At 24.4% G+C, this 15058-nt stretch overlaps 1 protein-coding gene across 1 annotated transcript; it reads right to left on the bottom strand.

The window, feature by feature from the left end:
- Nucleotides 1-2012: 2012 nt before the first annotated feature.
- Nucleotides 2013-14503, bottom strand: BBA_09782 (uncharacterized protein; the record flags this gene model as incomplete). The annotated part of the gene is made up of 56 exons (XM_008604879.1): nucleotides 2013-2032; nucleotides 2091-2102; nucleotides 2154-2206; nucleotides 2298-2305; nucleotides 2345-2348; nucleotides 2734-2761; nucleotides 2822-2831; nucleotides 3101-3109; nucleotides 3185-3195; nucleotides 3329-3336; nucleotides 3391-3400; nucleotides 3489-3503; nucleotides 3965-3974; nucleotides 4216-4222; nucleotides 4612-4625; nucleotides 4929-4932; nucleotides 5042-5047; nucleotides 5355-5397; nucleotides 5592-5599; nucleotides 5821-5822; nucleotides 6285-6300; nucleotides 6567-6571; nucleotides 6660-6675; nucleotides 6904-6922; nucleotides 7176-7188; nucleotides 7584-7597; nucleotides 7869-7874; nucleotides 7969-7974; nucleotides 8161-8168; nucleotides 8480-8501; nucleotides 8581-8606; nucleotides 9032-9038; nucleotides 9125-9144; nucleotides 9201-9208; nucleotides 9437-9444; nucleotides 9525-9530; nucleotides 9663-9671; nucleotides 10127-10132; nucleotides 10250-10270; nucleotides 10382-10409; nucleotides 10498-10510; nucleotides 10679-10689; nucleotides 10998-11003; nucleotides 11042-11049; nucleotides 11604-11609; nucleotides 12137-12145; nucleotides 12898-12907; nucleotides 13199-13220; nucleotides 13413-13423; nucleotides 13465-13468; nucleotides 13655-13676; nucleotides 13738-13749; nucleotides 13804-13806; nucleotides 14021-14033; nucleotides 14243-14246; nucleotides 14490-14503. 56 exons carry the CDS (start codon nucleotides 14501-14503, stop codon nucleotides 2013-2015), a joined length of 714 nt encoding a protein of 237 aa, XP_008603101.1.
- Nucleotides 14504-15058: the final 555 nt, after the last annotated feature.

The following is a 15058-nucleotide window of genomic DNA, read 5'->3' as shown; positions in this document are numbered from 1 at the left end:
GGTTAAGGATATAATTTAGTTATTATAGTGAGAATAGTATAAGCTAGTTAGCCCTAAAGAGATCGCCGCTATTAAGGAAGCTATACTTATAAGGTGGTCTAGCTTAGCTACCTACTCTAGTTACTAGTATAACTATATTAATAGATATTTAGTATGTCTTATAGGGTAAATTCTATATATATAATAAGAGCTAATATAGGTGTAGTTTATAATTAGTAAATGTGGAATACTAATAAAGTAGGCGCGCTATCCTAAATGTGGTGTGGCTATTAGCAGATTAAACTATTAAAGTGTCACTAGCGTTATACGCGTAGGGAATATAGAGAATTAACCTAGTAATCTATATAGTAATGACCTATACTACACTAGACTAATATATAAGTTAGCTAATCTGTCCTCTAATAATGCTATAGTAGAGTATAACTAGCTTTAAGAATGTCCTAGATTTAATAGCGAATTTAATATATTCTCTCTAAATATATACTTACCTTTATAATTCTAAGTTTTCTATATAAAGCCACTGCTATTATAATTAACATTTAAAGGCGCTGGGTACTGTGTTGCTGATGCGGACGGACGGTGGTAGTGGTTTTCCCGTCTGCGATGGCGATAGAGGTTTGATTTTCTAGAAGGTGTAACTCACATAGGTCTATAAATGCGCTATAGTAAGATTTATCTTAATATATACCTCTACGCCTTAATAAAGTGGTAAATGCTAGTGCGGCTATGGTCCTTAAACCATAGGACACATCCTATTTAAACGTAGAAACTAGATAGAAGAACGATAAAAAATTATAGGTAAGTAAACACCTATGCATTAACATTAAGCGTATTCTCTATAGCTCGCTAATGGCAGCGCTAGCAGCAAGAATGATCCTGAGGACGGGACTACTAGGACAATTTCGAGCAGTTCCGTCCTCTGTACTCGACAGCGTAGACGAGTAATTTTAGTTATATAGAAGCTGAGGAGGGCCAGGAGAGGCCTGACAAGTTCAAAGACACAGAACAGATAGAATAGCTATATGCAAAGAGCACCTATAGGATTCCGTTGCTTGACAGGGGGAAAAGTCTCTTTCGCAGGAACAGCCTGGCAAGCATAGTCTTCCTGTAAGAGAGACTGATCCCCCCCCCGATAGTGGGAGTAATTTGTGTATAGGTGTGCGCTGCATAGCTGCCAGAAAGCGGCGGGGATAGTCTATGAATTAATAAATAAAGGCTTGGCATACTAGTATACGTGTGGATAGAGGGAGTAAAGTGCTAGCAACTATAATTCTAAGACTTCTAGGCCTAACGCCTAGCGCATAACCGTGTACTAGTAACTAGGTATAGACTTAGGGGACGCACTAGTAACCTGCCTATAGCCCGCTATAGGTACTAGTAACTAAATTTAACGCCTAGCTTATAACTAATAGGAGGACCTAGAATAGATACTAGTAATACCACCTATAGCCCACCTATAGGTACTAGTAACTAAATTTAACGCCTAGTTCTCTATACTAGTAACTAGCTTAATAAGTTACTAGCGCCTACTAAATACTAATAGCTTATAGCTTAAGTTACTAGCATATAGTAAGTACTAGTAGCCTGTACTTAACTACTACTAGTGCCTACTAGGTATTAGTATTTTAGTAATTAGTATACTAGTAATAGCCTTATTAATATACTAGTAACTATATAGTATAGGGTCTATTTACTAGTAATAATCTTTACTCTCTATACTTATTACTAATAACGTAGAGGGAAGTGTTTATAGTTACTAATAACGTAGAGATAGCTAAAGGGAAGTGTTTATAGTAATATTTCTATATACTAGGTCTTATCTACTTCTAAGTATTAAGGGAGGAAGGTAGATATAATCTATAATATAAAGGGGACTATAATGCTTTAGAGTATAACTAATCCTAGTGTCTGCTAAGTAATACTATAGCGTAGGTGGTATATAACTAAAGAAGAAGCTATAGAATATAAATAGGAGCTTCTATTTCTAAACTAAGGCGTTTTTATAGAAGAAGCTAGGCAGCTACTACTAGGCCTATTATAAATAAGAGAGTTAGCTATAGGCCTCTAAGACTAGATAAGTGCCTTAATACTTAAAGAGATAACTATAGATTAATTAATTATATATTAAGATATTATCTATATACTATTATTACTATTAACGTAGCCTTTAGAGTAGGTAGCGCTGCCGCTAGGTATAGTTACTAGACTATATAATATAGTACTAAGTTTAATATATTAATATAAGTAGCTATCTTAAATAGATAAGTATATAAATATATATATATATAAGTATATACTATTTCTTCTAAAATTTATCTATATAAGTATTATTATAATATCTTACTTTACTATTAATAAGTTAGTTTAGTATATAGTAAAACTAAGTTTATAGGATAATAATATAAATAAGATAAGTATAGGTTAGCCTATAAGGGAGTAGTTTCCTTATAAAAGCTCTAACTATAGCTATAGGTAAAAACGCCTAAAATAGTAGCCTCTATAATAATAAGGATATTAAAATACTAGATTATATTAATATAAGCTATAATAAGGTTACTTTATAAGATATATAATAGCTTATCTTATTATAATTTATATTATTTTAAGAAGTTAAGTATATATTATAGTATATTATAGCTAATTAAATAATAGATATATAGGTTATAATAATCTCCTAGAAAGCTTAGTATAGTTCTAAAATAACTAAGTTAAGGTAAAAGTAAACTATCTTACTATATATAATACTTAACCTTAGTAGAAACTTTATATAACTTAATATAATATAAATTTTTATATAAATATAAAAGGTAATATTTAATACCTAGATAGTACTATTAAGTATAATATAAATAGTGTCTTATAGTTTATTAATAGTTAAGGGGCTTACTATAGTTATTTATACTCTTAATAGAGTTATTAGTAGTAAGAATAAGCTATATCTTCTTTTTAGATTTAGATATATATAGCTATTTAGTTTCTTAAAATTACTAAGAAAGAGGATAAAATATAATAAGAAGTATAGGTTTATTAAAGTAGAAAGCTACTATACTAATACTATACTAGTATATAAGCTTTATTATAATATATAAGATATTCTTACTACTATAAGCTATTTATATTATCTTAGACTTATTAGTAGTTATTAGAAAAACACTATTTACTCTTTACCTTTTCTACTACTTACTTTCTCTAAAACTATAGAGTCTTTTATATAAGTATATTATAAATCTAAAATATAATATATAGCTTATCTCTTATAAGAAATCTCCTTTAAAAGTAAATAACTAAATATTTTAAAAGTTAGTTTTAAAGGCTTTAAACTATATACCTAATAAGCTAAAATATATTTATAATAAGCTTTCTAGTATTACTAATTATAAGGCTACTAACTACTTATTATCTAATTATATTATATAAGCTAGATTAAGGGATTATATTAAAGAATATCTTTTTAGACCTAAAGGAGGATAACTTTAATAAATTCCTACTAGTATAAGATATAACTAGAGATAAGGTAGTTAATATTAGTATTAGGCTTATTTAATATCTAGAAAAAAGAGAGAAAGTAAAGTAATTTAAGGCTAAGGAGTATATATCTATATATAAATAAGATATATATTTAAGGGTATAAATTCCTAATCTTACTACTTAGGCTAGAAATAGATCTATTATATAACTTATATCTAAGGTACTTTTATAAACCTTTAGATAGTCTAGCTAGTTACTTAAAAACTTAATAATATATAAAGCTTAGTAAAAAATAATAATATATTAAAAGACTAAAGCCTAAATAGTAGATTATTATCTTAGAGAAGTATTTATAAAATAAATAGGTTTAAATAAATATATTTAAACTATTTTTATCTAGTAATTAATATTAAATATCTTCTCTTAGATCTATATTACTAATTTATTTATCTCTAAAGAAGATAGGTTAAGGAGTATAATAGGCTATAATACTAACCTTTTAATAGCTTATTTTAGATTAGGAAGATAGTATTAGTATTATACTTTTAATAAACTATATAAATAGCCTTCTTTAAAATATCCCTTAAGGTTCTTAGATAGCTAAAAAGTCTTTTTTAATTATCTTTTAGTTATAGTTTACTTAGTAGTTACTTAATATTACTTATATAATAGCCTTAGTATATTTAGAGTAAGTAAATATTAAAAAGAGTAAGTTATTAATATATAAGGACTAGGCCTAAATCTTACTAAAATCCTAATTATAAGTCTATAAAATCTAGCTAAAGTTATTATTTAAGAATATAATTTTTAATATCCTTTAGTAGTATTAATAATTTTATAGTAAATATCTTAACTTTATTATATAACTTAGCCTAGATAGGTAGTGTAGATATTAGTCTATAGGTATAATTATCTATTATATTATAGATATATATTAAGTAATAAGTATAATACTTTAATTATATAGTTAGAATATAAGTTTATTTAAAAGTAAGTATTTATATTAAATAAGGGTATACTAATTTTAGTATATTAATTTAAATAATAGCCTAACTTTAACTAGTATAGTTTTATTATATAATATAGTTTATATATATAATAGATAATAGTAATTAAATTACTTTAACTTAACTATTTAATTACTTTAAAGAAGGAAACTATTTTTTTTTATAAATTAATAATTTAAGTTAATATTAATAGTATTAATCTAATATTATAGGTAAATTTAGAGGCTTATTTATAATAAGATATTTAAAATTTAGCTTATATTATCTATAACTTAAACTACTAGACTAGATATATTTTCTAATATTATATTTATAATAATAAAGTTTCTTCTATTTCTTAATTAGTTAGAGTATACTAGACACTATAAAAAACCTATATAAGAGTCTTAACCTTATCTAAATAAGTAATTACTAGAAGTATTAATCTACTTAAAATAAGTAACTACTACTTACTTTACTAAATATAGAGTTATATAAGATTTATTAAAGATTAGCCCTTAAGGGCCTTAGTAAGTATATTATACTTAATTATACTATTTTTATAGCTATAATAACTTTTAATTTACCTATTACTTTTTTTATAGAATATAATTATATTAAGTAATATTAGAATTTTATATAGCTATATATAGGTAAGTTAGTACTTCTAGTAGTCTAGACTCTTATCTAATATAATTTCCTTTATAACCTAAATTACCTTATAAGTATTTATAAGGTATAAATCTTTAGCTATTAATATTTTATTCTTTATATTACCTTAGAAAGTATAAATTTAACTTTTATTAGCTTAGTATAATAACTAGGGATTATTATATATTAATAATATTAAGAATAATAGCTCTTTATTAGAAAGACTCTCTTTAATTAAGAAAGTATTACCTAAAATAAGTAATATAGTAGGTAAGTCTATAGGTAGCTAACGCTATATTACTAAAGCTAGTAATTATTATCTATACTATAGTAATATTATATATATATATAGTATAAGGTTAAAGATATTATAAAATATTAATATTAATTAGTTTATTTTAATAATTTTAAATAAATAAATAATAAGAAGGGTTAGTATAATACTACTAATTATAGGCTATTCTAAGATAAGTAATAGCTATTTACTAATTAAGCTATTTAGTAGATAATAGTTATTACCTATTATTATATTAATAATATAGTTTATAAGCTAGCCTATATTATTCTTTATAGGTTACTTTATTTATAGGCTATTAGGCTAACCTTAGTTAACTTTATACTTAGTACTTTTATTACTATCTTTTTAGAGATTAGCCTTTATATTCTTTAGTATACCTAGAGACTAACCTATTCTTCTTAGTACCTAGAGACTAACCTCTATATTCTTTAGTATACCTTAGTACTAGCCTTAGTGTTCTTCTTAGTACTAAGCCGTCCCCTGCTGTCCTCTGCCTACCTGAAGACTGGCCCCCGTGTTCCTCTGCCTACCTGAAGACTGGCCCCCGTGTTCCTCTGCCTACCTGTAGACTGACACCTATGGTGCCCGTCCACGGTGCCCGTCCACGGTGCCCATCCACGGTGCCCGTCCACGCTGCCTATCCACGGTGCCCATCCACGGTGCCCATCCACGGTGCCCATCCACGCTGCCCATCCACGCTGCCTATCCACGGTGCCTATCCACGCTGCCTCTCTCTCCAGGCTGAATTTCCACGCTGCCCATCTACGCTGCCCATCCACGCTGCCCATCCACGCTACCTTTCCACGCTGCCTTTCCACGCTGCCTTTCTACGCTGCCTTTCCACGCTGCCTTTCCACGCTACTCCTAGCTATTTTACTTACTATTACTTTTACTATTCTTTTATATTTATATATAAGATTAGCGTTATTAATAGGTAAGTAAAGTATTATAGTAAATATAATATAGTTATAATATAATATATTTTATTATTTTCTTTAACTTTCTATATATAGTAGAGAAAAAGCTTTAAGGCTATAATAAAGCTTAATACTTTATATACTAATTTACTATACTTACTTATTTATAGAATTTTTTTCTTATAAAAGACTAAGGGATCTTATAGGAAAGCCTTTAATAACTATAGATCTTAGACATTTACTTACCTAGCCTATAAATAAAATATGCTAGTAGTAGACTAGAGTGTTAATAATATATAATACCTAGAGACTAGCTTACTCCTTACCTTTATAACCTACTTTTAAGTTATTATTTCTAGTAAATTTTTAATTTAAGTTTATATCTTTAATAGGTATAGTATAATATATAAAGAATTTATATTAATATTCTAGCTACTAGTCTTATAATAAGCTATTATCTAATATATACTTATAAACTATATCTTATAGTAAAACTCTACCTTAATAAAATATAATAATAGAATATATCTTTAGTCTTATAGTTATAAACTTATAAAGAGAGCTAAGGATAAATTATAATTACCTTATACTAAAAAAGTTACCTATTTTTAGTAATATTATATTATCTTTTATTATTTATATTATAAAGTTAGATATAGTAGTTAGATTTAATAGTTATAAGATAGCTATTTAACTATTTATTAAAATATAGTAAGTTATTATACTAAGTATATATTATAATAAAATTTAGTTTAAAGTAAAAAAATTATTATAAGATTTACCTCTTATATTATAACTTTTAAAATTAAAATAGGTAGATAAGAAGACTATAATAATATAATTACTAGTACTTACTAACTTTAATTAACTAATTTTAAGAGTATAAGACTAGGTAGTTATTTTTATATAGTAAATAGGTAGGGAAGATATCCTTAAACTATAGTATATAGTAGGCTATATAAAAATTACTATTAAAATTATAATAAAAAGTAGCTAAAAAATAGCTTTATTTATATTTAGTTTTTATATATATCTACCTTATAATAACTTAAGCCTTATAGGTATTAGCCTTTATATAATAAAGTTAATTAAAATTATTAACTAGTATTAGGCTAATAATCTATTTTTTAGATATAATAAGTAGTTCTCTAATAGGACTTATATATATTACTACTAATAATAGATTAACTAGCAGCCTAAGCGTTCTAGGCGCTAGTACTCGGCCATAGGCTAGCCGCCCCTAATAGCAGCTACCTAGCTAACCTTACCTAGGTACCCTAATTAGTTATAGTCTAAGTACCCTTAATACTACTACTTTAGTTTATTACTTCTTATTATAACTTCCGCCTATTATCTTTTCTTAGCTATCTTATTCTACCTCCTTCTTCCCCCTTTTACTAATAGTAAAAATACTACTACACTTAATATCTAATATAACACTATATATAAAGTATAATTAGACGTTATATTATAAGTATTTCTTTTATATACTATATAGCTCTTATAATAAAGGTAGAGGTAGTAAGTTTATAAAGGGGTAGTAGTTACCTATTACTATTAGACCCTAGGCTAATATTACTCTTTATATTTTTATATAGAAAGCTTACTTTTTTTATAATATTAGTTATAAAGTTATAGACTAGTATACCTTTATCTATAGTTATAATATTAAGTTAAAAGACTTTTAATAGTAAGGTTATTAATATTACCTTAAGTAATAAAAGTGCTTTAAATAATACCTTTATAAACTTAGAACTATATATTAACCTATAAATTAAAATAAGAGAGCTAGCTAAGATAAGTAGGCTTATTATTAATAAAAAAGCTTTAAATAATATACTAATAAAGCTATTAGTAATTAGGTCTTAACTATATAACTATAGTTATTATAAGGATATAGATAGTATAAGATATTATAAGAATATAGGTAGTAAGCTAGTAGGCGAGGGTAATAATAGCTCTAGTAGGCTTAACTTAGTCGCTAGTATTAACTAGATACTAGTATATATTTATTATTATTTATTTCCTAAGTAAATAAACCTTAAATTATTAAGGTAGAGATTTAATAATATAATACCTAACTTAAAGGAAGATTCTAATAATAAGGAACTTTAAGACACTAATATAAATATAAAACTAAATAAAGCTAATAAACTAACTATAAAAGGAAAATAAGATAGGCTATAAGGTAGAATTATAGTAAGGAATATATTATATAATAAGTATAAAGCTTTTATTAAGCTATTAAAATAAAATATACCTAGTATAGAGAAAAGATAAAAATAACTATAATATAAAGTTAATATAGCTTTTTAGGTTAACTTACTAATAGTTAATAATAATAAGGAATTATAATAAAGGTTTTAGTTATTTAAAAGAGGTTTTTAATACTATTTAGCTAAAATAGTACCTAAATATATATTAAGGGTTCTTAATATAGGTATTAATATAGTAATTATATTAATAGACTAAAATATATATAACTAGTTATTATATCTTTATATTATTACTTCCTTTTTCTTTATACTTTATAAAAAGCCCTAATTTAAAATAATATTATTTATAATAAGTAAATACCCTTTATTCCTCTTCTTATATTAAATATATATATAACTATAATTAAGTAGGTCCTCTCTAGATAGAGCTATCTCCTTATTTATAGATTTAAATAGTTTAATAATATTATCTATTTTAGTCTTCTTATTATCTACTCTAGGCCTATTAGCATATAGTATATAGGTATCTATATAGCTATAAAGCTATACTTAATATAATAAAAATAAATTATATATAGTTATTCCTACCTTTATATAAAAGATATTTACTTTATATAATATAAATTATTATTTAATATTCTATTATAGTACTAATAGTAGTTACCTTATTATCTAAAGGCTTTTAAAACTTTATACTTTACTAAATATATATTATAGTATTTTAATATAGTTAATAAAAGTAAGAAGAAAGTAAAATAAAAGTCTATAAGTTATTATAGACTAGTATCTATAAAATAGTATAACTATTAGTATATAAATTTAATAAATTAAAAAAAATAAAGGTAAATATAAACTAAAAAGATATTAATTAAATATTACTATTATTCTTTAGCTACTTACGTTACTAGCTATATTAACTTTATAATAAGATCTTAAGACTTAGGAAAGTTAAAGTTAGGAGTTACCCTATTAATTATTACCTAGGTACCTTTATCTATATATATACTAAAGAATTTATAGTAGACTAATTTAGAAATTAGTAATAAGGTATAGTATTAAATATTATATAATAGTATTACTATATTCCCTAAGTTATTACTAGCTAACTTATCCTCTACTAACTTACCTATAAGCTCTATATATATTACTAGGCTATTAATTAACCCTAATAGTTTTATATAATAATTCTTAAGAATATTTATTATAATCCCTTTATTTATATAGTAAATATTAAGAAGTATTTACTATTATTATTCTTAGTTATTATAGTAATAAAATAAAGGTAAAGTTACCTTTTTTTATTTCCTCTTTACTTTCTTAATAGTACTAATTACTCTAGATATATAGTATAATAAGTCTATAAAACCTTAAATAAGACTTTAGCTAATTATTAATAAAAAAAAATCTAAATAACTATATAGTTATTAGGTAATATATTATTATTTATATTTTAGTAATTTCTTATTTTTACTAATTAGTATTTAGATTTTATACCTAAGCTAAGTAAACTATATTATAGTAGCTTCTTTATAAAGTAAATATACCTTTTTTTATATAAGATATAGCCCTTATCTACTACTTATTAGTTACTTTTAGCTAATAACTTATTATAGCCTTTATAGTCTTTATAATAAAATTCCCTTCCCCTTTTTTTTACTTTAACCTTAATCTATATATTATAGCTCTTTATAGCTTAACTATCTAGTAACTTACTAGGCTCTAGTCTAGTAAAGACTACCTTATTAAACTATAGTATATCTAGCTTAGGATCTTTACTCTCTTATAGCTTAAGATAATTAATATCTTTATTATTATTATTAATAATCTTATTATTATATTTTATACCTATAATAATATTAAGGAAATAGTTATACTTTTAAATTTTAGTATATTTTATTAGCTTATCTAATTTCTTACCTAATATATTATAAATAATGCCCTAGCTAGTATCCTATATATACTATATATCTAGATCTAGATAAGAGTATTTAATACTATAATTACTATATAATACTATTTTTACTAGAGCTTATAAGGTAAGCTTCCTAGTAAGTTTCCCTAGGCTATATTTATTTTAAGGGATTACTTTATACTTAACCCTAAAATCCTAATATAATAGATTAATATCTTAGAAACCCTTACTTAAAGTAATACTTATAGGGTTATTACTTAGTATAATAGTAGTATTAGAGTAATAGATATAATAGGTTTAATTAGTAGCTATACTAGTATATAGTTACTAGTAATTTATTTATAAAATAATAACTTTAGTATTAGTTATAATAAAGCTATACTAAGTAGACTATAATACTAGATAGGTAATAATTTAGTTAAGGACTTTCTTCTACTTATTAAAGTTATTATTATTATTAAGTATACTAGACTACTATTTTAAGCTAATTTTTATATCTCTAGGAAGTATATTTAATATCCTTTTAATAGATATATAAGAATTTAATACTATTAACTAGTTAGGTATATATATAATATCTAGTTAATACCTACTTTTATAACTAAAATACTTTATATTACTACTAAAATTTAAGGTATAATTAATAATAAGGATTAGAAATTACCTTAGCGTGTCCTATATTATATCTTCTCTAAGAATATATAAATTAAATAAAAATAAATGTAGTTTATTATTACCTTTATATTATTAACCTAGCTCCTTCTTAAAGATATATTTAATATTTTTATAAGTAAAGTCCTCCTAAGGATACTAGTTATTAACACTAATCTTAGTCTTATAGTCTATATTTAGCCTAGTAATACTATTAGTATTATTAAAATCTTATATTATAGACTTTTCTATAAGTACTTTAAGAATTATAGGTATTCTTAGTAAATAAAATATAAAGCTAAAAATAAGGTTAATACTTAGGTAAATATATATATGCTTGGAATTATCGCTTAAGAGATTAGGATTTATCTATATAAAGACTTATTAAAAGGTTTAGCTAATATCTAACTACTTCTAATAAGAAAGGTCTTATATTTATAGTTAAATATAAGTATATAAGTATTAACTAGTAGTCTATTTCTTCTAATATTTATTATACCTTACCTTTACCTAAGGCTAGTATATAGGACTTTTTATATTATTAAGTTCTAATATTTCTAACTAAATCTACTAGTATAGATAATATCTAATATATTAATTAGAATAGACTTTTTCTAGTTATATACTAATAAAATTTAAGTATAAGAGAAGTTAATAGCCTAAAAGAAGTTTAGTAACTCTTTTATTATTACTTTATTATTTTCTCCTTCTTTTATATATTTATAGATAAGAGCTATATATTCTATATTACTTTATATTTATCTTAATATCTTTTTAATTTTAAGATATAGTAACTACTATAGAAGTAATAGCTAGTATAGTGTTTCCCCCTTAATCTTTATCTAACTATAGTATTTTCTTATATAGGGTATATTAGTAATTATTTTTACTAGGCTAGAGGTATAATTATCTAGTAGGCCTTTATATTTCTATTTATTACTAAAAGTAAGTATATTATTATAGCCTTCTTTCTAATTCCTAGGGTATAGGTTAATAAGAATAAGACCTAAGGAGGGATTATCTTATATTAAAGCTACCTATATTAGCTATAAGATAGCTATAGCTTAGTATTCTTATTATAGTATATAATATAATAGTAGTATAGGTGGCTTCTAATCTTAGAACTAAAGCTAAACCTAAAGTAAATTAGTAATAGTATTATATAGGTATATAGTCTTAAGGAATTCCTTATAACTTTTAAAATAAAGGGGCTACTATTACTAAACTAAATTTTCTAATTATATCTATTAATATTATTATTAAGCCTTTCTTAAAAGAATATCTAGATAAGGTAAATAGGTCTAGTAATAATTATAATATATAGATTAAATATATATTATTATAGATATAGAAGCTTTAGTGCCTTAAGTAAGTAACCTAGTAGGCTATCTTTATCTATTAGCTTATAGTTAAGGAATTCTTAATTTATAAGTATATTATTAAGTCTAGCCCTAGGTAGCCTTAGTTTATATAAGCCTTAGATAGTGGTAGGAGTAGCCTAATACTTCTTTATTAAGGGTAATTTTTTTTTTATCTAGCTAGATATTAGATTATTATATTATAGACTTAAGCTAAAAAATAATAAGAGGCTTTATTAAGGAGTGCCTTACTAAGGTTTATAAATAAATTAGGTATTAAGTAGTTAAGAATAAAGGTAGCTACTTATAAAATAAGGCTAATATAGAGTAACTAAGGCGAGAAGTATTTACTAAGCTATTACTAGGCTTAGCTTATTATAGTAAGTAAGCCCTCTATATAGTTATAAGTATTAAGCCTTATATAATATAGTATTATATACCTATATATAGCTAGTATAGGTGTTATAGCTAATTAGTAAATCTTTACCTAGTTATATATTATTTAATAAATATATAATATTTAAACTAAATTTTTATTATATATCTTATAAAAGAAGGTACTTTCTACCTCTTATATATAGAATTTAATATATTAATCTACCTAGTAACTTTAGTAAAGCCGCTAAATCCTCTACTTATATATTACTATATTTAAACTCTTATTTAGCGGCCCCTATTATATTCTAATATGCTATCACTTAGTATCTATTTTATCTTTTTTTTTTATTAATAGTTATTTACTAGTAGTAAACTATCCTTAAGTCTAAAGTCATAGTAGTTCTATTTTAGTAGTAATAGACTTATATAGTAGTAAAGAAAATAGCGATATTTTTATCTTAAATTAAATAGAAAATTTTCTAAATATATTTTAGCTATCTCTTTATTTCCCCTTATTACCTAATATATATAGAAGTATATAATAAGAATATAAAAGTAGTTAATTAGTAAGTATTACCCTAAGAAATACTATATAATAGTAGTCTAATAGTATATAAATATATATTTACTATACTTTTTAGTATTATTTATCTTTATACTAACTAATATATTTAGATATTTTAAGTATAAAAGTAGAAAAACCACTTATTTAGCTATATTAATAATTATAGTAGAAATCTAGTCTTCTAGGCTAGCCTATATTAAGACTTTAGTATCTACTAGTAAAAGTAGATAGAAATATCTTTCCTAACTAAATACCTTAGTAAAAGAACTACTTTAACTATATAAGGATTTACCTAGATAAGTTCTATAATATATAGGTAAAAGATACTTTATTTTACTATTCCCTTTATCTAGTTATTAACTATTAAGTATATTACTAGACTTTTAGTAAAAGAGGAGCTAACTAGCTATAAGGATATTAAGCTATTTATATTTATTAGTTATCTAGTATATTATAGCCTATAAGTTATATTTATAAATACTAACTAAGCTAATAATAGAAAATACTCTTTATTATAACTAATAGCCTTTTTTAATAAGAAGTTTAGTTAATATAGTATAAGAGCTAGGGGATATAATACTTATAAGGTAGGCTAAGTATAGTGTCTTATTTAGCTATACCTAATTTAAATAGCTATAAGAGAGAAAGTAATTATAGTGATACTAGTAGAAGCTATGGATAGGGGGACTTATTTATTTATAACTAAGTAAGGGATAGGAACTAGAGAGTAAAGTAAGATAGTAGGGAGTTACTACTTTTTTTAAGGAAAGAAGTAGATAGAGGTATATATTAATATCTAGATTTAGCTTAAGTAGCTATTTCTTATATATATATTTACTTACTTTACTATCCCCTCTAAAGTTAACTACCCCTTTATTAGATAGCTACGCCGAGTTTCCTACTATATTTGTCCGTATATAGCCTAGTGTCGCTCTAAACGCGCCTTTTATTGTTAGATAAGATCGAAAGCACCCCTAAGTATAGGCCTTTGCTTTTATATGAGAAATTATTAGAATTAATTTCACGAATATTAGTGTAGCGGGCTTTAAGTACTTATAATCCCGTCGTGGTGATCCCGGCATTACTAACAACGTGTAGGACATTTAGGCTCTAAAGCCTGGAAATAGCAGGGAGAGCGGCGTCGGTGATACTATATTGATTTAAGTAAAGATATTATATCCTAGGGGCTGCTCTAATTATAGGAGAGATAGTAGTGTTTATTAGACTATGGTATTATAGGCTTAGGGACTAGAGGTATTTAAGTGCCTTATTAGGTAGACCGAGGAAGGTGACATAGTTGACGAGGTTATAACACTTGACTTATAGCTCGCGTAGGTTATTATAGTTAGATAATAACACTATGATAGAAGCACTTATAATTTATCTGTAATTATGTAGCCTAAATGACATAATATTCTAGTAGTTCTCAGCGAGGGTAAGAACATACTTATCATAGAGCTAAGAATAATTAAAAAAACTAACCTATAACCGTGATATATTAGTACTTAAGCTAATATATGGTTAGTGTTAAGTGTAGAAGTATATAGTAGTAATGTGAACTTAACATAAAGTGATAATTTAAGAAAACGGAGAGGTCGTACTTATTTTAAATCCTTATAGCTCTTCGTGAGTGTGGACAGGCTCTAAAGACTCGTCTT

Source organism: Beauveria bassiana (genome assembly GCF_000280675.1).
Source record: "Beauveria bassiana ARSEF 2860 unplaced genomic scaffold BBA_S00067, whole genome shotgun sequence".
Lineage (NCBI taxonomy): Eukaryota > Fungi > Ascomycota > Sordariomycetes > Hypocreales > Cordycipitaceae > Beauveria > Beauveria bassiana.
Note: the sequence above shows the minus strand (reverse complement) of the source record. Positions and strands in the feature narration are given on the sequence as shown.